Raw genomic sequence first — 27,987 nt, 5'->3', positions numbered from 1 at the left:
TGGGAGGGTGCGGATGGGAGGTATGGTGGGGTGTGAGGGGAGGGAGGGGGTATGGGTGTTTCTGCGCTGCACAACAGGAAGCGGACAGAGTTGGTAATATCAGCAGCTCCAGTTCTAACAGTCAGTGTTTCTGCAACGCTCTGATATCCTGTTACGGGGCGGGACGGCCTTATTTGCCTGTCCCGGAAACCTGGCAAATCACCAATATTTGCAGCCCCCCCCCTCCACGGACAGAGCTAACCCCTCGGTGGCCAGACTGGAGACTGCTAGAGAAAAAAATGAGTTTTCTTGTGACTTCTGTGTGATAAATGCCGGGCGTGGCTGCTGCGGCCTCACATACTGGGGATGGGCACAGCTAAGAGGCCTGGAGTAACTGGTTATAGTTATGGGACTCCCCCTTCCTCTCCCCTCCTCTCCCCCCCTCTCCTCCCCTCCCTGACTTCCAGAATCACAACAAATAGTGCAAGGAACTCTGACGCTCCATCATATCTCTCTATATATACAGCCAGCAGCAGCCCAGACCCCGGAGCGCAGGTAACCACAACTACTGTGTGTGTGTGTATGTATATATATATATGGTGTGTGCACTGCAGCGCAGACTGTCTGTATACAGAGTACAGAATATCTCATTACAGTCATCTCTGATGTAGGAGGAGGGGCCATTGCAAGTTGCAACCACCACACACGCAGTCATTTAATCGTGAAATCGATGAGTCACATCAATGTTAGTCAGAAAGAGATATCCCGGTACACAGATGATTCGATAAAAGTCCAATCATTATTGCAGCTTCTACAGCAAAGCAGCTCACGCGTATCGGAGCAAGCATAGCTCCTTAGTCATAGGTAACATACAAATGACTGCAGATAGGTTGTATAGGCAGGTAAATCCCACCCACAATGTCTTAAAGGAGAATCACACGCAAGTAAAAAAAAACATATGTAAACAAAATCGCTCTATATCAGTGATGGCTAACCTCGGCACTCCAGCTGTGGCAGAACTACAAGTCCCATGAGGCATTGCAATACTCTGACAGCTCTAAGCATAACTTGGGGAGGCAGAGGCATGATGGGATTTGTAGTTTTGTCACAGCTGGAGTGCCAAGGTTAGCCATCACTGCTCTATATTCACTCCCCATAATGAAAAAAGTCATAATATATGATACAAATACAAAATATTGCAACAGAATAACATTATTAAAGTAAAGAATGGATATCTCGGATATTGAAACTGGGATAAAACGAGTACCTAACTGCCATATCCAAAAAGCTTCCCGCCTAAGAAGTGCTTTGTGCAGACCCCCCTCCTCCCCCCAGCTGATTGCACAACCAGGGGCATAACTAGACGTAATAGGGCCCCCCTGCAATAATGATAGCTGGGGCCCCCTTTGTCCCCGCCCCCCACGGGATTGGGAGCCGGTAAATGGCAGCAGGGAGTGTTCTGTAGTGAAGCTCTTTATTGATACATCGTTTAAATGACATTAAGTCTATATAAAAGTGGAAAAAGTATTTTTTTTTATTTTATTTTTTTTTCCTGGTGCCAGCCTTACTTAGTTGCCTTTCATAACTTTAAAGGAATACTATCGATACCCAAGTGTTCTAAAATGACAATGTACAAATAATGTCTAAGTAGCTGTGTTAACATTTTCCTACTATTCATGTTAAATATCAGAGGCAAAAGCTGTAATTTATTGAGGGTAGGATTTAGCTATATTGGGACAAATCAATTGCAGAAGGGGTGTCTGCTTCAATGCACAGCCAGTGCTGCATATCAGACTACAGAAAGCAAATATCAAACATATCAAACTCTGAAAGCAAAAACAGTATGAAAAGCTGTGACAATTAGTTACATTTCCTCTGCTCTCTTCAGACAGGTCAGTCAGAAACACAGGACACAGGAGCTGCAGCTGTTGGGAGCTCTCTTCTCTGTCACACACAGAGCTACACAGAGTTACCTGATCAAGTGTGAGGGGAATTTCCCCTCTCCTCATGGCTCAGTCAGCTGTCAGTTTTGGCGTCAGTAAAGATTGAATGTATTTTGCTAACAGTAAACAATGAAGTTGCTACTATAATGTATACACCAGTACTTAGCAGCACTTCCCAAACAATTCCTGTGTCAATTGAAAAAAATATGTGAATCAATAGTATTCCTTTAAAATCGATTTTCTCAAACTATAAGGTCTCTTTGAATTTTCTTTTCCTCTTGTCCACACTGTTTTCCTCCACATTCCCTGCAAATGTGGTGTTTCTCGCACATACGGGGGCTTTGCTATGAACCACTTAAGTCGGCAGTTTAATTGATTTTAAAGTAAAATATGCGAACGCAAAGTTCTGACAAAAAAGCTGCATTAAATGCGAACTGCGAACAGCCCAAGTTCACCAGGAACTGTCCAGGCCATGACTTGCAGGGGAGGGAATTTTTGCATTTGGATTAGATTAAAGGAGAGCTCTAGCAGTTATGTGTTGCCACACCCCGCAGATGCCCATATGTCACACGATGGTCCTTCTACAGGATCTGTGTTAGGACACACAGCGCTGCTGGGCCAAGCCTGGACACATCTTACAATAAAAGAGCTTAGTGACTGTCTTTTCATAGTTCTTGGTAACTCCTCCCATTATGTAGTACACGCCCCACTGTTACCTCCTAGGCATTTGCTTGTGTAACGTACCATGCAGGTCATGTGATGTACCTCTTCCTGTTCAGATAAGAGTGGAGTAATACTTCTCTGTATCTTACAGGTTCATCCAGACCACCTGCAACATGTCCTCCACAGGTAATGTCCCTCATGTGAAGTGTCAGCTCCTGTGTACCAGTCTAGTGTAGTACATGCTGAAGATTGACTCATGGAAATACCTCCGTGTAATCACTTACCATATAAATCCCAAGTAATGTAAGGTACTTTCATAATGGTGCAGCTTAGTACATACACCAGTCTTCATAGATGATATACTCTGAATGTGACATCACATCATAGACATGCCACAGTAATAGTACAAAAACAAACACAACTTGTAGACATCATACTGTATAACACATCCACTACAGTGGCACACCCCCAAGGATCTCATATATTGGAAGACACACCCCTGAGGAGAGCATACAGCAGACAAACCCCAAGGATTTCAAATATAAGACACTCCCCTGAGGACCACATACAACAAGCACTAATTCAAGAATATCATACATTAGACACACCCCCAAGGATAAAAGACACGTCACTAATGATATCACATATCAGGTTCCCTTGAAGATAATATAAAACAAAGACAAAACAAGGAAATAATGAACATGAAACGCCCCCATGGATAATTTGTTATCCCCCCAAGGAGCTCAAATAGCTGACACACCCCCGAGGATGTTATACAGTGGATGCACCTAGGCTATCATTTCTCTTCTAATTGCAGGTTTGGCCTCTCCACCATGTGAGCCAGTCCAGGAGGATCCCCCTAATTACAATGCCATCGCTCCATATGCTCCCCCCGATTCTTATCCTGCAGTTGCTCCTGGTCCACAGATGGAGCTGGCATCCTACAAGGGTGTGCCATCAGGTCTGGTGCCTCTTCTCCAGGTAACCCCTCCACCACCGGCCGGCCTGTGTTCATCCAGCAGTGACTTATCACCACCATCCTCCGCCTTCTGGCATCTCAGTATTGTCTTCCCATCCTTTATCTACCCAGTGGCCATAATACAAACATCTGGTGCCACGAGGCATTGTGTCAGTTACCAGCCAGTCTGTGTTCATCCATCAGTGACTTATCACTACCATCCTCAGTCTTCTGCCATCTCTGTCTTGTGTCTTCCTATCCTTTATTGACCCAGTGACCGAAACACAAAACATCTGGTGCCACAAAGCATTGTCCAGCATTGCCGACCGGCACAGGTACATGTCTGGGTAAGGTGAACCAAGATAAATACCCATAGGACAACCACTTGTCACCATTATTATAATCTTGCGAAGCCTCAGGTTCTGGCTATGCCATACCAAGCAGAGGACCGTGAGGTCTGTGGTTACCTGATGACCAGATCCCCCTATGACAAGCCTCTGATGTTATCATACAGAAGCAGGTCCTCTCTATGGCCCTAATACAGGAAGGCTTAATGGATTATTTTTACTTTTTTTTTTCACTTAAAGTGGATCCAAGATAAACTTTTACTCATTGCATAATTGTGTTCCTTTCATATAGTTTATAGGGCATTCCTCAAGCCAAATACTTTTTTTGTTTTGTTTTAATACTCTAATTCCCTACAAACTAAACAAGCCTCGCCCACAGCTTTTCAGAGTGCCTTGGCACTCAGTCCAAGTTAGCAAGGGCTTATGGGAGCTCAGTCTGGGCAGGAGGAGGAGGAGGAGGTTACTACCCAGAGATTTCAGAGGCAGAGGGGAGGAGGGAGGAGGAGAGGGGAGTGAAATGTTTTACAGGCTGAGGGCTGGAGATGCTATCAGCCTGCCTCAGTGTAGTTTGACAAACAGAAGATGGCTGCCCTCATTGTATCACAGCAATAAATAATCATAAACTTTTGAAGCTGTTTGCAGCTAGATTTGCTGTGTAAACTATCTAAACTTTAGATAGTTAGTTACTTGTTATAGTTAGTTTTTCATCTCAGATCCGCTTTAAATAGTGTGCACACACAAAGTAGGGACATTTTGCCAATCTTCTTATAAAATGGTTCTTGCCCAGCAAGCCATTAACCTAAATAACATTTAGGTCACCATCGCTAAATCTATTCATTCTGTCAATCTATGGAAATAGTGCTTGTCCCCTCCCCCTTCCTGTGACATCACTTCACCAAGAAGTATGATTGGATAAGACAATCAAATATGACAAACTGTATCTTTCTGTTTATTTCAGGTTAACCAGCTCTGCATTCGGGAAAAATGTAAGAAAATTCTCAGTTTTATTCAATAAAATGTTGTACAACATAACGGTAACATTCTGAGTCTCAATATCAGAAGTTCTGTACAGTTAAAGGATCACTATTGATTAACATGTTTTTTTTTTCAGTTGAGATAGGAAATGTTTGGGAAGTGCTGCTAAGTACTGTTGTATACGTCTGAATCCTTATCTCTCTGTTTACTGTTATCTAATTCCTTTAACACTTTTCTGGCGGTAGTCTGCTGTAATCTAAATGAGCCATGTGGGGAGGGGGATTCCCTCACAGTGCATCTGTTAACCCTGTGTGTGCAGAGAGCTCAGTCAGAGAAGGCAGAGCCTTCTCTTACAGAGAGCAGAGGAAATGTATCTTATGTGCAACATAAACATTTGTAATTGTGAGTGTGAAACGTGACAACTGACAGGCTTTAAATATAACGGATCAGTGAATAATGGCGCACAGCGCCTATGCATGAAAATGGCGCCGCATTAAAAGGATACGCTTATTGCTATTTATCGTTAGTACTGCATAATAATGGCGCACAGGGGAAAAAAAAAGAAAAACGGCACACACTAACGTTATTTATCAATAGTGGCACACACTAACGTTATTTATCAATAGTGGCACACACTAACGTTATTTATCAATAGCGCCCTACATAAGCCAAACTGCAGACGTTATTTAACTGCAAAATGGTGAATGGATTTAATGTAACACTGTCAAGGTTACGGTTAGGCACCACTGGGGGGGATCTTAGGGTTAGGCACCATCAGGGGGTCTTAGGGTTAGGCACCACCAGGGGGGGGGGGGGGTCTTAGGGTTAGGCATCGCCAGGGGGGTGGTTAGTGTTAGGCACCAGCAGGGGGGTGGTTAGGGTTAGGCACCACCAGGGGGTGCTTAGGGTTAGGCACCACCAGGGGGTGGTTAGGATTAGGCACCACCAGGGGGGTCTTAGGGTTAGGCACCACCAGGGGGGTCTTAGGGTTAGGCACCACCAGGGGGGTCTTAGGGTTAGGCACCACCAGGGGGGTCTTAGGGTTAGGCACCACCAGGGGGGTCTTAGGGTTAGGCACCACCAGGGGGGTCTTAGGGTTAGGCACCACCAGGGGGGTCTTAGGGTTAGGCACCACCAGGGGGGTGGTTAGCGTTAGGCACCACCAGTGGGGGTTTAGGGGTTAGGGATAGGTACAGAGAGGGTTCTGTGTGTTAACGCTAAATAACAATAAGGCTTTACTGTTAAATAACAATAAGGTTTTAACGTTAAATAGCGATAAGCGGCAAACGGATTAGCGACAACACCGTGCGCCATTATTCGCAGGCGCCATTTTCAGATGGATCCAAATATAACCCTGCTTCAATAATACAGTGTTCTTAGCATGTCAGACTGCAGAGATTCACCTTTGCAAATGAGACATTCCAAATGTAGCTAAAATCTACACACAATGGGCCTGATTCACAAAAGAGTGCTAACTGTTAGCACGGCCGTTTTCGCGTGGATTTTCGCATTGCGCGCGTTACGATATCGATTTTGCGGTAAAAATCGCGTTTGCACGTGAAAACATTATCGTTTCACGTGGAAATTCGCGATCGCGTGCAATGTGAAAATTCGCACGAAAACGGCCGTGCTAACAGTTAGCACTCTTTTGTGAATCAAGCCCATGAATTACAGCTTTTGCCTCTGATATTTAACACTAGCTGACTGCCCGGTGTTTCCCGGGTATGTATTATGTATATGTATGTAAAAAAAGAGGTACCGTATTTTTCGGAATATAAGACGCACTTTTTCTCCCCCAAAAGTGGGGGGAAAAAGTTGGTGCGTCTTATAATCCGAATACTACATTTTTTGACTGGCGCTGTCCTTCCCTCTGTCCCCACTGTTGTCTGCTGTCCCCCTCTGTCCATCATCCCCTCGGGTGTACAGTGTCCCCCTGTCCTTGGCCCCCTCTGGTGTCACTGTCCATCATCCCCCGTGATGCCTCTGCCCCTTTAAAATAGATCTTGAGACCGCTGCAGATTAACAGCAAGTTTCGGTACACAAACCTAGGAAAGTGGCCACACAGCTTCACATATCCCTCCTGCACTTCGGTATCAATTGCCTCCCCGACCGAGAGCGCTGCAGATGACCGGCAAGTTTTTTCACGGCACGGGAAGGCGACACACAGCTTCAGAACGCAATGTCCAATCAGGCGAGGGGCGCTGCGCGAGACAGCCAATCACAGCCCTCTCTGCTCCCTGCTTCCTCCCAATCACCAGCCCCGCTGAGAGAGCCCTTGTCCCGCCTTCAGGACTATCGAGAAGGCTGTGATTGGCTGCCTCGCGCAGCGTCCCTCGCCTGATTGGACATTGCGTTCTGAAGCTGTGTGTCGTTCTCTCATGCAGTGAAAAAACTTGCCGGTCATCTGCAGCGATCTCCGTCGGGGAGGCAAATGATACCAAAGTGCAGGAGGGATATGTGAAGCTGTGTGGCCACTTTCCTAGGTTTGTGTACCGAAACTTGTTGTTAATCTGCAGCGGTCTCAAGATCTATTTTTTTAAGGGGCAGAGGCATCACGGGGGATGATGGACAGTGACACCAGAGGGGGCCAAGGACAGGGGGACACTGTACACCAGTGCGGCCACTTTCTTAGGTTTGTGTATAACCTGCGGTTACCGTAATCTGCAGTGGTGTCAGGATCTATGTTAAAGGGGCAGAGGCGTCAGGGGGGATGATGGACAGCAACACCAGAGGGGGCCAAGGACAGGGGGACAGGACACCAGAGGACATCGGATCCCTGTGAAGAGTCTCATCCTCTGCAGTTTTAATGCTGCTGCTCAAGTTTTGCCCAGAATGCTCCAAGCAATCTGCTGGCGTTTGTGATGAAAATCAGCATCTTTTCAGCGAGGCACCCTCCTGCTAGCACTGTCTTCCCTCTCCAGAGGTACAAGGAAGGCACAAGGGGTACAATAATTGGGGCAGAACACATAGAAGTTGCTCCTGGACCATGGACGCACCAGGTTTACTAAAAGTTTTATTTTCCGTGATTTTTATGCTCTAAACCTGGGTGCGTCTTATAGTCCGGAGCGTCTTATAGTCCGAAAAATACGGTAACTGGTGGCTTCCTTCCCAAGATGAGGCACACCGGAAGAGATTGGCTAATTGTATCAGCACAATCATGGCCAATGTCCCTCTTCCCCAATAGACAGACAGATAGACACATGGATGGCTCTGCTGATATTCTATAAATCACGTTCCTCTGTCACTCTGTGTCCCCCAGGAGGTGGTGTGCTGTGGTCCATGGATGGATAGATAGACAGACAGACACATGGATGGCTCTGCTGATATTCTATAATCATGTTCCTCTGTCACTCTGTGTCCACCTTAGTTTCGGTCTTGCAGGTTTGGGACGGTCATTTGACATGCTAAACGACGCCGGGCAGCAGGTCTTCCAGTTGGAGCGGGAGGTGGTGTGCTGTGGTCCATGGATGGTTGGATAGATAGACACATGGATGAACCTGCTGATATTATATAATTACACATTGTTCTGTCACTCTGTGCCCCGCAGTTTTGGTCTCACAGGGTTGGGGACGGTCATTTGACGTGCTAAACGACGCCGGTTAGCAGGTCTTCCAGTTGGAGCGGGAGGTGGTGTGCTGTGGTCCATGGATGGTTGGATAGATAGACACATGGATGAACCTGCTGATATTATATAATTACACATTGTTCTGTCACTCTGTGCCCCGCAGTTTTGGTCTCACAGGGTTGGGGACGGTCATTTGACGTGCTAAACGACGCCGGGCAGCAGGTCTTCCAGTTGGAGCAGGAGGTGGTGTGCTGTGGTCCATGGATGGATGGATAGATAGACACATGGATGAATCTCCTGGTATTCTATGATCACATTGTTCTGTCACTTTGTGTCCCCCTTAGTTCCGGTCTTGCAGGGTTGGGGACGGTCATTTGACGTGCTAAACGACGCCGGTTAGCAGGTCTTCCAGTCGGAGCAGGAGGTGGAGTGCTGCGGTCCATGAATGGATGGATGGATAGATAGACACATGGATGAACCTGCTGATATTATATAATTACACATTGTTCTGTCACTCTGTGTCCCCCTTAGTTTCGGTCTCGCAGGGTTGGGGACGGTCATTTGACGTGCTGAATGATGCCGGGCAGCAAGTCTTCCAGTCGGTGCAGGAAGTGGTGTGCTGTGGTCCCCAGTATGATGTCAGAGTGAAGGACAAAGGAGGAGAGACCGTCATGCAGTTCCTTGAGCACTGCGCATGTACCTGTGACCATCAGGTGAGCAAAGCATATTTCTGTATTATTACAATTATTTTAGGTATATAGCGCCAACATCTCCCATACCGCTGTACAACACAGGCAAGAGTGGGGAGCAGGGTGGCTACATACAGCCTCCCAAAGAGGTCAGTACGCTGCTCACATTTGTGTAAATAGATACAGCCCCCCCTCACCTCGGGCTCTCCTCTCAGCGCTCCCCCTCCAGCATCTATCACCGGCGGCAGCAACACATACCTCCATCCACCGCGGAGGTCTCCGATCTCTAAGTGTCTGACACTACTTCCTGATTAAACCTGCCTGCCGTCGCTGCTGCTAGTGATAGATGCAGGAGGGGGAGAGTTGAGGGGAGAGCCCGAGGGGAGGGAGACTGATGTCCAATGCTCTCCCTTCATGCTGCGACCCCTCCTGCCCCCCCCCCCCCCCCCCAAATGGCCTTGAGGCTCCCCCTATTGTTACAGCAGCCCCTATTGCTACGCCCCTGCATACCGCCCAACTTTTTGAGATGAGAAAAAGGAACACTTAAGCCCCACCCCTAATCACACCCCTGGTCACTCCGCCGTCACACATTCCATAAGAATTTCATAAGAAAAATATGTTGTTTTATAATTCAAACCACACTGGTCCTTTCTATCCTGCTTCATTTTCCTTCAATTTTCACATTTTAAAAGTAGTAATATATCAATTTAAAGGATGGGAATAAAGTTTAGAGTCAATCAAACACATTTTTAGTAGAGAAATAGATATATTTACATAGAAAGAGGGACAAAGTCCTAAAAGAGGGACAAATGAGGAGGACAGAGGGACAGAGGGACAGGGCTCCCAAACAGGGACTGTCCCTCCAAAAGAGGGACAGTTGGGAGCTATGCCCCTGCCTTTTCCTGGGACGACACTGAGGCTGGGAGTACACATTGGCTTAAGACTTTACCAAATCCAATGCTCCAATATGGGGAAGCTTCTCTGTTTGCTGGTTTTTTTAAGTGTGGTGTCACAGTTCACTCATTTCTACAACTACATGAAAGGCCCAGGAGTAGTCTTAGCTACCGTAATATCTATGTTACGGCAGGGCCCTTATTACACTTTCTCTTACAGGGCTATGGAAACCGTTCTGCCCATGCGATAAAGCGAGGTGTAAAAATGAAATCATACCTAGCAGGGGATGGTTTCGATCCATCAACCTCTGAGTTATGGGCCCAGCACACTTCTGCTGCACCACTCTGCTTACATTTGTCTATAACCTTCAAGTTTAAGAAGGGTACATTAGTTGAAATGGTTACACTACAATCTAGGTTACAGCAAGGGCCTAATGACACTTTCTCTTAAGGGGACATGTCGGATTTAATTCGGATCGTAAATAGAATCGTAATCGAATCGCACAAAGAATCATATCGTGTAGATGGGGCTTTAAAGGACAGGGATTACTGGAATCGCATCCTGTGGTCTGATGAAATCAAGATAAACGTACATGGTTCAGATGATGCCGAGCATGTGTGGTGACAGCCAGGTGATGCCCACAGTGTCGGCCACCGGAGTCTCCCATCTTGCAGGGTGAAGCCCCTCCCTTCCTTTCCTTGGCATCGGGTGCCATGTGGAGAGGGGCCCAACTTCTGTCCTCCCTTCCTCTCCTTCTGTGCTACCCTCAATATCATACCTCCCAACTTTCTGAGATGAGAAAGAGGGACACTTAAGCCACACCCCTGCCACACCCCTGACCACGCCTCTGCCACACCCCTAGTCACGCATATCATAAAGATTTCATAAGAAAAATATGTTGTTTTATAATTCAAACCACACTGGCCCTTCCTATCCTGGTTCATTTTCCTTCATATTAATATTTTACAAGTAGTAATATATCAATTTAAAGGGTGTGAATACAGTTTAGAGTCAATCACATTTTTTAATAGAGAAATATATATATTTACATAGAAAGAGGGACAAAGTCCTGAAAGAGGGACAAATGAGGAGGAAAGAGGGACAGAGGCACGGGACTCCCAAAGAAGGAATGTCCCTCCAAAAGAGGGACAGTTGGGAGCTTTGCCAATATGCAGAGTTCTGACACAGCGGGACACAGTGCACCGCAGAATATAGACAGGCCTGGAGCTCAGATGTACTAGTACTGTAATCTCTGCCCGCTGCACTGTAATGCTGCATATTTGTGGGAGCACAGAAGAGGGCCTGCGCAGCTCTGTACCCACTTCTTTGCAGGCATTCTCTCTGCGCCCACTGCCCCCCCCCCCTCTCCCCCACTGCACCCTAGGACACCGCCCCACCTTGCCCACACCAAGAAACAGGGCTGAATGGAGTGTTACAATAGTCTAGACAGGAAATGGTTAGAGCATGTACAAGCATTTGTACTGTGTAAGGACGGGATGAATTCTGGAGATATATTTGAGATGGAAGTAGCAGGAGGAGGTAGTTTATATGGTAATATTGGTGTAAATGAGAGCTTAGAGGCCAGAGTTACCCCCAGACAGTGAGCTTTAGGAGTTGAGGTTATTGGGGTGGTTTGTACAGTCATGGTACAGGGTGGGGAGGCAGAGAGAGAGAGAGGGTGGAAACACCACAACTTCTGTGTTACTCATATTCCCCTCATTGGCAGATGGAGGTCCACTGTCCCCCCGGATATCCCGTCGGATCTGTGAAGCTGCACTGGAACAACCTGGTGACCCACCTGTCCGTCCTGGATGCCAGCGGGAAACTTGTACTGCTCATCCTCGGGCCCAGCTTCCCCACCAGTGTCTTTGGAAATACTACCTTTGAGGTAACAACCTCCCCTAGGATGGTCAGGACTGATGGGTATAGTATAGAGATGGGGGGATTGTAGAGTGACATCTGGGCATAGGCAATCTAGGCAGCTGCTCCGGGCAACATCAGCTGCAGAGGGCGCCAAAGATCCAAGCCAAACATACAGTGTGTGCACATAGCAAGGAAATGAACAGCGCTACTTAAAAACAGATGAGTGCCTACCTGCAAAAGAGTGCAAGCCCCACTTATGGGATATAATACACACCGAGCATATACATGACCTGTCTACCACTAGAGGAGGATGTTGGTTTCCATTAACAGCTTGCATGCAACCTATTAAGTACTCGTCCCTCCCACTGCGAAGAAGTCAATCCTCCATGGGAGGGGCCTAACACTAACTAAATCCTACCTATGCATATGCATAGCCTGGGCGCGCTACCAAGTAAAATTGAAAATTGAAAATTGCGCAAAAAGTGGGATCAGCGCATCACCAGGCCGCCTCCGAATGGCCTCCAATCAGAGATGCGCTGAGCCCCCCCAGAGATTGCAAACGCACCTTGAACCCAAACAGAGGCTCTGCATATACACCAAAAGCAAAGCTGTTAAGTGGGAGCGGCTGATTTTTGCGCAATTTCCAATTTTCGATTTTATTTTGATTAGCCACACCCAGGCTATGCATATACATAGGTTAGGATTTAGTTAGTGTTAGGCCCCTCCCATGGAGGATCGACTTCTACGCAGTGGGAGGGACGAGTACTTAATAGGTTGCATGCAAGCTGTTACAGGAAACTAACATCCTCCTCCAGTGCTAGACAGGTCATGTGTATGCTCGGTGTGTATTATATCCCATAAGTGGGGCTTGCACTCTTTTGCAGGTAGGCACTCATCTGTTTTTAAGTAGCGCTGTTCATTTCCTTGCTATGTACTAATTTAATTCATTTTTGGTCAGCCGCTCCCACTTAACAGCCATGCTTTTGGTGTATATGCAGAGCTTCTGTTTGGGTTCAAGGTGCGTTTGCAGTCTCTGGGGGGGCTCAGCGCATCTCTGATCGGAGGCCATTCGGAGGCGGCCTGGTGATGCGCTGATCCCAGTTTTTGCGCAATACAGTGTGTGCAGCCAAAATACAGGCGCTGTGAAAAAAGGGCGTAGGATAAAGGCGAAATCATTATTTTTTGGTAAGGAGTACTAAAATATCGGTTTACAAATAAATATGGCTTAAAATTAGCAATGTTTCTAAAGGGATTTTTAATGATTTTGAGTATTACAAAGCCATTTATTTTAGATGTAATTGAGTGTATCTTACATGTACCCAAAAAATATTACCGACATTTTACTATTACTAAACCTAACCCTACGCTCACATAGTACCCTTCCCTAACCCTAAGACCCCCCTGGTGGTGCATAACCCTAAGATCCCTCCTGGTGGTGCCTAGCCCTAAGACCCCCCTGGTGGTGCCTAGCCCTAAGACCCCCCTGGTGGTGCCTAACCCTAACCACCCCCCTGGTGGTGCCTAGCCCTAAGACCCCCCTGGTGGTGCCTAGCCCTAAGACCCCCCTGGTGGTGCCTAGCCCTAAGACCCCCCTGGCGGTGCCTAGCCCTAAGACCCCCCTGGCGGTGCCTAGCCCTAAGACCCCCCTGGCGGTGCCTAGCCCTAAGACCCCCCTGGTGGTGCCTAGTGTTGGGCGAACATCTAGATGTTCGGGTTCGGGCCGAACAGGCCGAACATGGCCGCGATGTTCGGGTGTTCGACCCGAACTCCGAACATAATGGAAGTCAATGGGGACCCGAACTTTTGTGGTTTGTAAAGCCTCCTTACATGCTACATACCCCAAATTTACAGGGTATGTGCACCTTGGGAGTGGGTACAAGAGGAAAAAAAAATTAGCAAAAAGAGCTTATAGTTTTTGAGAAAATCGATTTTAAAGTTTCAAAGGGAAAACTGTCTTTTAAATGCGGGAAATGTCTGTTTTCTTTGCACAGGTAACATGTTTTTTGTCGGCATGCAGTCATAAATGTAATACATATAAGAGGTTCCAGGAAAAGGGACCGGTAACGCTAACCCAGCAGCAGCACACGTGATGGAACAGGAGGAGGGTGGCGCAGGAGGAGAAGAAGGCCACGCTTTGTGAGACACAACAACCCCGGCCTTGCATGAGGGCAAGAAGCGTGCGGATAGCATGCTTTGTACCGCCATGCAGTCATAAATGTAATAAAGATAAGTGGTTCAATAAACAGGGACCACGCGGCAACGCTAACCCAGCAGCAGCAGACGTGATGGAACAGGAGCAGGCGCAGGAGGAGAAGGCCACGCTTTGTGAGACACAACAACCCAGGCCTTGCATGAGGGCAAGAAGCGTGCGGATAGCATGCTTTGTACCGCCATGCAGTCATAAATGTAATAAAGATAAGTGGTTCAATAAACAGGGACCACGCGGCAACGCTAACCCAGCAGCAGCAGACGTGATGGAACAGGAGCAGGCGCAGGAGGAGAAGGCCACGCTTTGTGAGACACAACAACCCAGGCCTTGCATGTGGACAAAAAGCGTGCGGATATAGCAGCAATGCTTTTTGCCGCCATGCAGTCATAAATGTAATACAGATGAGAGGTTCAATAAACAGGGCCCGGAAACGCAACACCATCCCAGATGTTCATTGGTCATGTTACTTGGTTGGGGTCCTGGAGTGTTGCGTAGTCATTTCCAATCCAGGATTGATTCATTTTAATTTGAGTCAGACGGTCTGCATTTTCTGTAGAGAGGCGGATACGCCGATCTGTGACGATGCCTCCGGCAGCACTGAAACAGCGTTCCGACATAACGCTGGCTGCCGGGCAAGCCAGCACCTCTATTGCGTACATTGCCAGTTCGTGCCAGGTGTCTAGCTTCGATACCCAATAGTTGAAGGGTGCAGATGGATGGTTCGACACAGCTACGCCATCTGACATGTAGTCCTTGACCATCTTCTCCAGGCGATCGGTGTTGGAGGTGGATCTGCACGCTTGCTGTTCAGTGGGCTGCGGCTGCATGGGTGTCAGAAAATTTTCCCACTCCAAGGACACTGCCGATACCATTCCCTTTTGGGTACTAGCTGCGGCTTGCGTTGTTTGCTGCCCTCCTGGTCGTCCTGGGTTTGCGGAAGTCAGTCTGTCTGCGTACAACTGGCTAGAGGAGGGGGAGGATGTCAATCTCCTCTCTAAAGTCTCCACAAGGGCCTGCTGGTATTCTTCCATTTTGACCTGTCTGACTCTTTCTTCAAGCAGTTTTGGAACATTGTGTTTGTACCGTGGATCCAGAAGGGTATAAACCCAGTAATTGGTGTTGTCCAGAATGCGCACAATGCGTGGGTCACGTTCAATGCAGTCTAGCATGAATTGAGCCATGTGTGCCAGAGTCCTACCAGAATCCTCATCATCCTCTTGTGAGCGTTGTGATAGTTGTTGTGATGCATCATAGTCGTCACCTTCCTCCTGGTCTGCTTCTGCTGACCATTCGCGTTGAATTGTGGAAGTCCAACGTGCACCGCTCTGGCCCTCGTCAGTGGTGGCATGAAATTCCTGCTCCAACTCCAGCTGTTCCTCCTCCTCTTCTTCGTCATAGCTGCTGGGGCCAGCGTTCCCTGAGGCGGATGGCCTGATGTTGGTACCATCACGCTGATCGTTTTCTCCTTCAGATTCCCCCAGTTGCATCATGACAGCTGTTTCCTTGATTTTTAACATCGACCTCTTCAGTAAACACAGCAGTGGTATGGTAATGCTGACTGAAGAGTTGTCACTGCTCACAAGCAACGTGGATTGCTCAAAATTTTGGAGGACTTGGCAGAGGTCCAACATGTTGGCCCAATCGGATCCACAGAAGCTTGGCAGCTGGCCGGATGCGCCTCGGTACTGCGCCGTCATGTACTGGACCACTGCACTCTTCTGCTCGCAAAAGCGGGCTAGCATGTGCAGCGTAGAATTCCAGCGCGTAGGGACATCACACAGCAAGCGATGGTGGGGGAGATTGAAGCGCTCCTGCATCTTGGCGAGTGCCCCCGAAGCAGTACTGGAATTTCTACAATGTTTGGACACTCGACGCACCTTCAACAGCAGATCGGGCACGCCTGGGTATGTCCTCAGGAACCGCTGAACTACTAGGTTCATCACGTGCGCCAGGCAAGGGATGTGTGTCAGCTTAGCCAACCTTAAAGCGCGAATGAGATTACTCCCATTATCACACACAACCATGCCCGGTTTCAGGTCCAGCGGTGCCAGCCACAAATCCGTCTGTTCCTTTATTCCCCTCCAAATTTCCTCCCCTGTGTGCTGCTTATCCCCAAGGCAGATTAGCTTCAGCAACGCTTGCTGACGCATGCCAACAGCAGTGCTGCACTGCTTCCACGATCCTACTGCTGCTGGGTTAGCGTTTCCGGATGAGGTACAGCTTTGAGATGCGTTGGAGGAGAAGGAGTCAGAGAGGTAGGTGCTGCTGTTATCCAGTGGGAGGGACGGCGGTGCAGCTGTTTGTGGCGTGGGCAACACCCGTGCCGTAGCAGGTGAGGAATCGCTGCCAGGCTCCACAAGGTTCACCCAGTGCGCGGTAAGGGAGATGTATCGACCCTGGCCGAACGCACTCGTCCAGGTGTCAGTGGTGAGGTGAACCTTGCAGGCAACGGCATTCTTCAAGCTTCGGGTTATTTTGCTGACCACGTGCTCATGCAACTCAGGCACTGCAGAGCGTGCAAAGTGGTAGCGGCTGGGAACCACGTAACGTGGGATGGCCACTGACATCATGCCCTTGAAGCTGTTTGTCTCCACCAATCGATATGGCAGCATTTCGCAGGCCAGAAGCTTGGCTATGCTGGCTGTTACTGCCACGGCCCGGGGGTCATTTGCTGGCAATTTCCTCTTGCGCTCAAACATCTCCGACACAGACAACTGAACCGTAGCGCTGCACACGGAAGGGCTGTTGGTTGTTGTGTTTGATGAACACTGGGAGACCTCAAGAGCACTACTCCGGAAAGTGACAGTGTCAGCGTCGTCTGATGTTTGTGAATGTTGTGAACCACGCAATGGCTGGGCTACTGCTGCTGCTGAGGCGGGTCTGGTGAACCCAAGGGAGGCAGTGTTGTTTCTGGTACCCTGTCCTGACGCGTTTGCCCAAAGAGTGGGATGTTTGGATAGCATGTGACGGCTCATGCTGGTGGTGGAGAGGTTGTTAATATTTTTCCCCCTGCTCAGGCGGGTCTTGCACACCTTGCAAATCGCCATGGTAACATCCTCAGTGCAGTCTTCAAAGAAAGCCCAGACTTTGGAGCACCTGCCTCCTTGCTGGCGATTTCTGTTTGCTCCTCTTTTGCCTCTCACTTGAACTTCCACGCTTGTGGTGCCTGAAATTGCGCGCCGCCTACCTTGTGGCACAAGGCGAACTCGTGCAGCAGTGTGTTCTTCAACAGACTCATCTGTGCTGCTGCTACGACGGCGATGTTCTCGTTCACAAACAAAATCTGGGTCTCTGTCCACATTGTCCATACCCTCCTCTTCCATTTCCTCAAACTCGTCATATGTCATTGTGGGCCACCGCCGTGGAGTAGAGCTCCCCACAACAACCTCTGCGCAGCACACTCCAACGTCGTCTTCCAGATCTTGTCGGCCGACCTCCTGCAATTGCAACCCCTCCTGCCCAAATTGCTCTGGGATTTGGGTTTCCGAGTCCTCTTCGGACTCGCCTTGTATTTCAGTGCGCGGTGCATTTCCCACAGTTAACGGTTGTGAATCCAGGCACAACATTTCTGGCTGTTCCTCCATTGACCTTTGAAAGGTGGAAGTTTGTTGGGCTGGGAATAGCTCCTGCGAATACCCCATTGTGTCCTGAGGTAATTCATCGGACTGGTTATCTGGCAGTTGTGTGCGTGGTGTCGCTGCCGGTTGTGTCAGCTTTGTGCCCACTGGCTCCTTGTAACTGGCTGAGGACTCGGACCTCGTGCGTGATGTGCTGGTGCTGCTTAACCCACTGCTGGACGCTTGAGAGGTCATCCAAGTAATTATCTGGTCCTGTTCTTTTGGATTTGTGAGGGTTGTTGTCCTGGACAACATGGGCGGTATTGAGTGGGTTTTCTTGGGTGCTCCCCTGTGGCCTGTACGTGAACCGTCAGGGGAAACACCTCTTCCCTTGCCCCTCCCTCTTTCACCGGATTTCTTCCTCATTTCACTTATCCTTACAGTACACGCTGACTGGCAGCAGTACAGTGGCAGTACAGAAATGCTATACAGTACCACTATTCCCAGCAGCGACACAGAGCACAATGCTATACAGTGACGGGTGAGCGGTGTACCACTATTCCCAGCAGCGACACAGAGCACAATGCTATACAGTGACGGGTGAGCGGTGTACCACTATTCCCAGCAGTGACACAGAGCACAATGCTATACAGTGACGGGTGAGCGGTGTACCACTATTCCCAGCAGCGACACAGAGCACAATGCTATACAGTGGCGAACGAGCGGTGTACCACTATTCCCAGCAGACACAGAACAGTACACAGAATGCTATATAGTGTGGCTGAACGAGCGGTGTACCACTATTCCCAGCAGACACAGAACAGTACACAGAATGCTATATAGTGTGGCTGAACGAGCGGTGTACTACTGTTCCCAGCAGACACAGAACAGTACACAGAATGCTATATAGTGTGGCTGAACGAGCGGTGTACTACTGTTCCCAGCAGACACAGAACAGTACACAGAATGCTATATAGTGTGGCTGAACGAGCGGTGTACCACTGTTCCCAGCAGACACAGAACAGTACACAGAATGCTATATAGTGTGGCTGAACGAGCGGTGTACCACTATTCCCAGCAGACACAGAACAGTACACAGAATGCTATATAGTGTGGCTGAACGAGCGGTGTACCACTATTCCCAGCAGACACAGAACAGTACACAGAATGCTATATAGTGTGGCTGAACGAGCGGTGTACTACTGTTCCCAGCAGACACAGAACAGTACACAGAATGCTATATAGTGTGGCTGAACGAGCGGTGTACTACTGTTCCCAGCAGACACAGAACAGTACACAGAATGCTATATAGTGTGGCTGAACGAGCGGTGTACCACTATTCCCAGCAGACACAGAACAGTACACAGAATGCTATATAGTGTGGCTGAACGAGCGGTGTACCACTATTCCCAGCAGACACAGAACAGTACACAGAATGCTATATAGTGTGGCTGAACGAGCGGTGTACCACTGTTCCCAGCAGACACAGAACAGTACACAGAATGCTATATAGTGTGGCTGAACGAGCGGTGTACTACTGTTCCCAGCAGACACAGAACAGTACACAGAATGCTATATAGTGTGGCTGAACGAGCGGTGTACTACTGTTCCCAGCAGACACAGAACAGTACACAGAATGCTATATAGTGTGGCTGAACGAGCGGTGTACTACTGTTCCCAGCAGACACAGAACAGTACACAGAATGCTATATAGTGTGGCTTAACGAGCGGTGTACTACTGTTCCCAGCAGACACAGAACAGTACACAGAATGCTATATAGTGTGGCTGAACGAGCGGTGTACTACTGTTCCCAGCAGACACAGAACAGTACACAGAATGCTATATAGTGTGGCTGAACGAGCGGTGTACTACTGTTCCCAGCAGACACAGAACAGTACACAGAATGCTATATAGTGTGGCTGAACGAGCGGTGTACCACTGTTCCCAGCAGACACAGAACAGTACACAGAATGCTATATAGTGTGGCTGAACGAGCGGTGTACCACTGTTCCCAGCAGACACAGAACAGTACACAGAATGCTATATAGTGTGGCTGAACGAGCGGTGTACTACTGTTCCCAGCAGACACAGAACAGTACACAGAATGCTATATAGTGTGGCTGAACGAGCGGTGTACCACTGTTCCCAGCAGACACAGAACAGTACACAGAATGCTATATAGTGTGGCTGAACGAGCGGTGTACCACTGTTCCCAGCAGACACAGAACAGTACACAGAATGCTATATAGTGTGGCTGAACGAGCGGTGTACTACTGTTCCCAGCAGACACAGAACAGTACACAGAATGCTATATAGTGTGGCTGAACGAGCGGTGTACTACTGTTCCCAGCAGACACAGAACAGTACACAGAATGCTATATAGTGTGGCTGAACGAGCGGTGTACCACTGTTCCCAGCAGACACAGAACAGTACACAGAATGCTATATAGTGTGGCTGAACGAGCGGTGTACTACTGTTCCCAGCAGTGACACACAATGACTGGGGGGGACCCTGGCTAGCGTGGCTGGAGCGCGAACTACCCTGCCTGCCTACCCAAAGCTAAACCCACAGACAAATGGCGGAGATATGACGTGGTTCGGGTATTTATTTACCCGAACCACGTGACAGTTCGGCCAATCAGAGCGCGTTCGGGTCCGAACCACGTGACCCGTTCGGCCAATCACAGCGCTAGCCGAACGTTCGGGGAACGTTCGGCCATGCGCTCTTAGTTCGGCCATATGGCCGAACGGTTTGGCCGAGCACCGTCAGGTGTTCGGCCGAACTCGAACATCACCCGAACAGGGTGATGTTCTGCAGAACCCGAACAGTGGCGAACACTGTTCGCCCAACACTAGTGGTGCCTAACCCTAAGACCCCCCTGGTGGTGCCTAACCCTAAGACCCCCCCTGGTGGTGCCTAACCCTAAAACTGCCCTGGTGGTGCCTAACCCTAAGACCCCCCTGGTGGTGCCTAAACCTAAGACCTCCTGGTGGTGCCTAACCCTAAGACCCTCCTGGTGGTGCCTAACCCTAAGACCCACCCCCCTGGTGGTGCCTAACCCTAAGACCTCCCTGGTGGTGCCTAACCCTAAGACCCCCCCCCCCCCGGTGGTGTCTAACCCTAAGACCCCCCCTCCTGGTTGTGCCTAACCCTAAGACCCCCTGGTGGTGCCTAACCCTAAGACCCCTCCTGGTGGTGCCTAGCCCTAAGACCCTGATGGTGCTTAACCCTAACCACCCCCCTGGTGGTGCCTAACCCTAAGCACCCTCTGGTGGTGCCTAACCCTAACCACCCCCCTGATGGTGCCTATCCCTAAGACCTGCCCCTGGTGGTGCCTAGCCCTAATGCTTATTTCCAACATGTCCAATCTGAATATCAATTGATTTTATGATCGTTTATCTGATCGATTTTTCCAATCAATTTCCATTCACATCTATGGAAATCGATTGGAAAATCAAAAAATCAATCGATATTCAGATTGGACATGTTGGAAACAATCTGGCAAGTAAATCTTCCAGAAAATTGTATGGTGTGTACCTAGCATAAGACCCCCAGGAGCAGTGTCTTGGTGATGGGATGTTATGCCTCCAACAACCCCAAAAGATCCAGAAACAGTCTCTGGTGGCATCATTCACTGGGTGTGGTGACTGTGCCCCTCCCCTTGTAGGGTGTCAGTCACTGGGTGTAGTCACTGTGCTCCTCCCCTTGTAGGTTGACATTACTCACTGGGTGTGGGTCACTGTGCTCCTCCCCTTGTAGGTTGACATTACTCACTGGGTGTGGTCACTGTGCTCCTCCCCTTGTAGGTTGACATTACACACTGGGTGTGGTCACTGTGCTCCTTCCCTTGTAGGTTGACATTACACACTGGGTGTGGTCACGGTCCTCCTCCTCTTGTAGGGTGACAGTCACTGGGTGTGTTCACTGTGCCCCTCCCCTTGTAGGTTGACATTACACACTGGGTGTGGTCACTGTGCTCCTCCCCTTGTAGGTTGACATTACTCACTGGGTGTGGTCACTGTGCACCTCCCCTTGTAGGGTGACAATTGTCTTCCTCTCTCAGGTGAAGTCCAGTGATGAGCAACATGTGGTCGGGTTGATAAAAATGGAGACAGATAATTACCTGGTGTCGTTCCCGCTGGATCTGGAGGTCACGGTGAAAGCTATCCTGCTCGGTGCCGCCATGTATCTGGTGAGTGCGGTCATTTCATCCTAGGGGGTCTCTGTTATACCCCCGCCCAACTTACAGATACTCTTACCTACAGTTGTACAGCAAGCAGTTTAGTTATGCAGCCTTCTCCTCTCAGAGCACTATGGGAGCTCAGGTGCTGTTTCTGCTCCCTTTGGAACACACAACAAACAACCATTCTGCATTGATGCTGCTGGCAGCAGTAAAGATGCCAATTACACCAGAGAGGAAATGTGTGCATCAACCAAGTGAACCTGACAAATCTGGCTTTGCAAATTTGGCCTATCGGCTAATCACGAGACATTGCTCATGCAAATATGCATTTGCTTTCGCATGCCTAAATATGCAGGGTCAAAAACCAAAACCGCAAAACAATCGCCCTGCGGGAATTAGTTCATGCTACATAGCACTATCCAGGGGCGCCACGAGGAGGCTTCCCATTGCCCCCATACAACCGGGGGGCCGCGGGGGTCCCAGGCTCTCTCACCGCCTGGAACCCACACAGCGGCACCCCGGAGGTGGAGGCTGGGGGGTGCAGGTGATCTCCCCAGCGTGGCCAGCGCCGGGAAGAGCCGCCCGCACACACCTCCCAAGATTAAAAAAGGCACTTACCTTAACGTCCATTGCGTTCTGCTATATGCGCATGACCTGGGCGCGACACATAAGTGGTGGACAGGCACAAACAGCCTGCTCCAGGGCTCTCACCGCCTAAAACAAGCCACTCACCACTTGCCTCCAAAGAAAAGAAAAAGGGGGCAATGGGAAGCCTCCTCGTGGCGCCCCTGAATAGTGCTATGTAGCATGAACTAATTCCCGCAGGGCGATTGTTTTGCGGTTTTGGTTTTTGACCCTGCATATTTAGGCATGCGAAAGCAAATGCATATTTGCATGAGCAATGTCTCGTGATTAGCCAATAGGCCAAATTTGCAAAGCCAGATTTGTCAGGTTCACTTGGTTGATGCACACATTTCCTCTCTGGTGTAATTGGCAGCAGTAAAGATGTTGCCACCTTTGCTTTGAGCCTCCTGTAATTCTCGATGTCTCATTTCCAGGATAATCTCATCCTTGCAAGTAGAAGACGTGTGCAGAGCAATGCGAGGACAAGAGCCCGCCAACACAATCAGCTTCACCATCCTCATCACCTTCCTCATCACCACCACCGCCACCATCATCACCATCACCGCCACCACAGAAGATAACCGCTGTATGACAACATGGCCTCCCTCCACTATGCAATATCAGGCATTGCATCCACCACCCCACTGATAACAGCTGTATAATGATATGTATGACCTTCATATACACATCATGACCTCCTTTCACTATGCAATACCAGGCATTGCACCCACCAGGCATGGTCGGAAGAGCCAATTTCCGATTCCGCGGTAATTCCGCATACCGCCACTACCGAAATTCCGCTTCCGCTGCATTCCGGTGGAATTCCGCTACATTCCGCGGAATTCCGCGGTATTCCGCCACGTGCACTTTCCGTATTTTTAAACGGACTTCCGTAATTTTTAAACGGATTTCCGTAAATTTAGGAGGAAACACTCAATCGCTCATTTGAAATATCTATTGTTAATAAAGTTGATTTGTATTTTGTAAATTTGGATAAAAAAAATGTTGAAACCGTTATTTTAGCGCAGTAACTCTCCGCTGATTATGATTGGTCAACTCATTCCGCATCTCCTGATTGGTCAATTCATTTCGATTCCGATTTTGCCGGAATTCCGAATTCCGGATTGCAAATTCCGAATTCCGGATTGCAAATTCCGAATTCCGCGGAACCATGCGGAAACCCCAATTCCGGCGGAATTTCGGAATTTTAGCTTCCGCGGAATTCGGAAGCCCATGCCTGGCACCCACCACCACCACTGATAACCGCTGTATAATGGGATGTATGACCTTCATGTATATCTGATGTACACAGCGTGGTCTCCCTCCACTATGCAATACCAGGCATTGCATCCACCACCACCACCACTGATAACCGCTGTATAAGGATATGTATGACCTTCATGTACACAGCATGGCCTCCCTCCGCCATGCAATACCAGGCATTGCATCCACCACCACCACTGATAACAGCTGTATAATGATATATATGACCTTCATATACACATCATGACCTCCTTCCACTATGCAATACCAGGCATTGCATCCACCACCACCACTGATAACAGCTGTATAATGATATGTATGACCTTCATATACACATCATGACCTCCTTCCACTATGCAATACCAGGCATTGCATCCACCACCACCACTGATAACAGGTGTATAATCTGATGTATGACCTTCATGTATATCTGATGTACACAGCATGGCCTCCCTCCACTATCTTTCTCTTTCACGCCGAGACAATATTTTCTTGTTAAAAAAAAAGGATCCAGTCATGAACCAAAACAGTCGTTTCGCACCTGATGAAGCGTCCCAAGGATGGGTGCGAAACGGCTGTTGACCTCTGAACATGCTGTAACCCTCTCTCCACTTGATGGACTGTACCACCCTTTTTTAATGATTTTTCAATAAATGTTGGTATTTTTATACTAGATGTGCCTAGGTACTCTCTCTGCTATTGAACAGGCACTCACTCAACCCTTATGAATGTTAGGCAGCTTACCTGCCACCTGCCACCTGCATTTTTGCGCCCTAGGCCACGGCCTATGCGGCCTTGCCCAAAATACGGCCATGGCTTTATACACATAATGGGCTTGAGAACTGAAGTATCTATAACTGAATGTGATGTGTGTGCCACACAGGCACATCACCAATCTGTGGTAGCCAGAATTCTGGCTAAATTATAGGGGATCAAATATTTAATTCACTTAATGACATGCGAAACAATTTTTAACTTTAATGTGTTTTTTTGGGGGGTTATTTTTGGTTGATATTCTTTGTTTCTCCATTAAAATTAACGGGCAAACTAACCAATTCAGCAGGGGAATCAAATAATTATCACTGTGGGTTGTGCTAATTGTGCTACATAATGGCTCCCTGCGCACAACAATTTCATCGCCATTTAGTGTCTATGCACTGACGTTACCTGATATCAAGCCATGCAGCTCCTCCTGGTTGTAGACCCGTGTGAAGATGGCGGAAGGTATGGGGGTCCAGGACACGCCTCTACTTCCTGCTCTGCAGAGGATACGGTACACTTGGTCTGATTATCCCCATTTCCTGCTCTCTACGTGAATCTGCAGGGCTGAGTGAACTGAGTCCTGTATTTCTGTGAACCTGATCACATTTGATTTATGTATTGTTGCATTGATTTTATCTTTACCACCAAGAGATAAACACACTGTCTAGCATGTGCAGAAAAGGATTCAGATGACATGGAGCCCGAGGCAAGATAGCAGTTTTTGCCCACCGCTGACAGTCACCTGGCTTTTTTAGTAAGATTTGGTGGAGGGTAGCATCCTTCAGGCCCCTAGACTCTTTCCATACCACAGGCAGCTGGCTAATTTTTGTTTTTAAACTGCTTACCCAACCCTTGTGAATGTTAGGCAGCTTACCTGCCAGTGTCAGCCCGCTGCTCACAGCCCACCCCTTGCACTTTGGTGCCCTAGGCCACGGCCTATGCGGCCTTGCCCAAAATACAGCCATGGCTTTATACACACAATGAGCTGAGATCAGGAGTATCTGTAATTGATGATTGATAGGTGTTCCACATGGGCACATCACCAATCTGTGGTAGCCAGAATTCTGGCTGAATTGTAGGGGATTAAATACTTATCCTTCTAATATAATAAATGGGAAAGTTCGGATGTTTGGATGTTTGGATGTTTGGATGTTTGTTACTCGATCACGCAAAAACGGCTGAACGGATTTGAAGGCAATTTGGCACACACATACTACATTACCTGGAATAAAGATACAATAAGAGAAAGCAACAGGCACTACAACTGCTAGTGTACTTTGGTGGAATTAATAAGTAATTTCCTCAGATGTCTGGAGGACCAGGTCTGATGGAATAACACGTTCCCAATGCTCAAAACTTCAGAAAAACACTTTGTATACAGTCCATGAGTAGAAGAAAAACAGTTTGTCACTTGCATTCCACGTGTAAAAAAGCTTTAAGGCCTCATTCAGACTATACGCGATGCCGTGCGCATTTTGGCAGCGCGTATAGTGTGCAACACGCAAGAACGGTAGAAGGGCATAGACAGCCCTTCTACCGTTCCCATCATATGCGCTGCGTGGCAGCACGATTGCGCTATCGCGTGCTGCACGCATTTTTGTGAATCGCAGCGCAGATCCTATCCATTGTAATGAATGGGATCTGCAGCGCAGCGCATAGGAGCGCAGATGGCGTGCGATTGGACGCGTTGCGTTCCGATCACACATCCATCTGCGCTAAATGATGTGAACGAGGCCTAATGCTTCTGGCTTATGAGAGTCATCTCAATACAAGCATAGCTGTAATACTTAAAAATCCTACCCGATCCTTATAGGGCTGTGGGGTGAAGTGGGAGTGGTATTGGGCCTGACGAACGTTTCGCTTGAAGTCACTGTCACTGACCGCTAGGCCGGTCTGCGGATGGGGTAAATCGATCAGCGTCAGAAATCCTCTCACACGGTCATCTGTTTATCACGAAGGGTAACCCGTGTTCGCAATTTGATGAACTGACTAATGGAGGGAGCGTTCTGCCACTAACGGATTCACCACACACATATACAATTCAAAGATCTGCCACCAAGCGAGTTACACAGCCCGCTACTGTAATTATACTAGGACTTGGAGAACGCTCGATTAACCCTTAGCAGTATGCAGGAACCTGGGTCAGATCTGACTATCTGAGCCGGATTCACGCATACGGGTTATAAATGTATACTTCTATTAAACACAGGGTAGCGAGTTCAGGAGAATAGGTACGATTGTGTATGGTCAGCAACAGGTCATAACCGCTAAACGATTTTTAAAACGTTTAATAACACAAATGCATTACATACAGTTATATACACCTATTTACATATAAAACCCAGAGCTTAAAAATAAAAAGGAATAAAATCAGAAAGTTCTTACTTAGTTATGCTGAGCAGTCCATTTGAAGAATGAAGAAAATCATTAAAGGTAAAAGTTTAAAGGTAGGCATTCAGTTTAAAAGTCCTTTGTACACAACATGCGCCCGGTTCTCCGTGAGCACATGTCTGCCTTCCCTGATAGATGGAAATTGAAGAACTGGGCAGGTTTGGTCCCGTCCCACTTTTTATAGGACCTGAGTTCTGGGCTGTCACTACCTGGAAAGTAGGTGTGTTTAAGGCAGGGTTATCTCCTGGAAGCCAGGTTGCCACCCTAGACTCAGAGCAAGGAATGTACCAATTATTAATAATCTGTGTGACTCCGCCCCAGATAGGCGCATCGCAAATCCGAGACTATATTCATAAGCGGAATGCGACCCTGTATTAACGAGACTATACATGCCTAGTCTGTCACAATCGCTCTACGCAGGCCGGATAAAGTGGATTCTCTATTGATTCCTGATAGCCAGAAAATTATAAATCATGTGAGTGATAGAACTGATTTCTGGGTATCAGGAAATGTGTTTTTTGTCTTTCTGTGCCAAACCTATTTTGAATTATTAATACATTAAGGATTCCTTTGTTTGAGCCTCTGAGTTTGGAGGGAATTTTTTTATCTTACTGGTTGGATCTAGTTTCCTTGGGGAAGGCTGTGCCAGCAACTGGCCAAGCGGGAGGTCCGGCTAGGTGTGACATTCTTTCCTGACCTGACACAGGATGTGGGGGAAGGTTAATGTACTCTCTGCAATGCTCTCAGAGGGGGAAAGAGAAAGGAAGGGCATTTTTTTGTACAGTTACACAGCACTGACAGTAATGGCTGGACCATACGAAAATCGTTGCGATTTTGCGCACGACTTTCCGTAATATTCGTCACAGTCACGCAGAAACCAAAAACCATAAGTCCGTGCGTTCCACCCTGGTTGCAGTCTTACTAGAGGGAAAAAGTATCCCCTCCATGTAATATTGGCAGACAGCGCTAGATGGCGCCAAAACATAACGAATACTGCAGCTTTTCATTCAAATGAGAGTTTGCAGTACAAAAGCTTGGGAAACGAAAAAGTTACGCACGGTAACGATAAAACTTCTTACATTCTTAGAAAGTTAAATGTACACATACACAGCCAGACCTC

The 27,987-nt window shown here is 48.2% G+C and overlaps 1 protein-coding gene across 1 annotated transcript; it reads left to right on the top strand.

The window, feature by feature from the left end:
• The first annotated feature begins 112 nt into the window (after positions 1-112).
• Positions 113-24,387, top strand: LOC137562465 (phospholipid scramblase 3-like). The gene is made up of 8 exons (XM_068273832.1): positions 113-534; positions 2,737-2,771; positions 3,403-3,566; positions 4,849-4,876; positions 8,962-9,143; positions 11,740-11,901; positions 21,708-21,836; positions 22,886-24,387. The coding sequence occupies exons 2-8, from the start codon at positions 2,759-2,761 to the stop codon at positions 23,030-23,032; spliced, it is 825 nt and encodes a 274-aa protein (XP_068129933.1). The 5' UTR covers positions 113-534; positions 2,737-2,758; the 3' UTR covers positions 23,033-24,387.
• The last annotated feature ends 3,600 nt before the right edge of the window (positions 24,388-27,987 follow it).

The sequence above is a fragment of the Hyperolius riggenbachi genome, chromosome 3, assembly GCF_040937935.1.
Source record: "Hyperolius riggenbachi isolate aHypRig1 chromosome 3, aHypRig1.pri, whole genome shotgun sequence".
Taxonomy (NCBI): domain Eukaryota; kingdom Metazoa; phylum Chordata; class Amphibia; order Anura; family Hyperoliidae; genus Hyperolius; species Hyperolius riggenbachi.
This window is presented reverse-complemented; position numbering and strand designations above follow the sequence as displayed.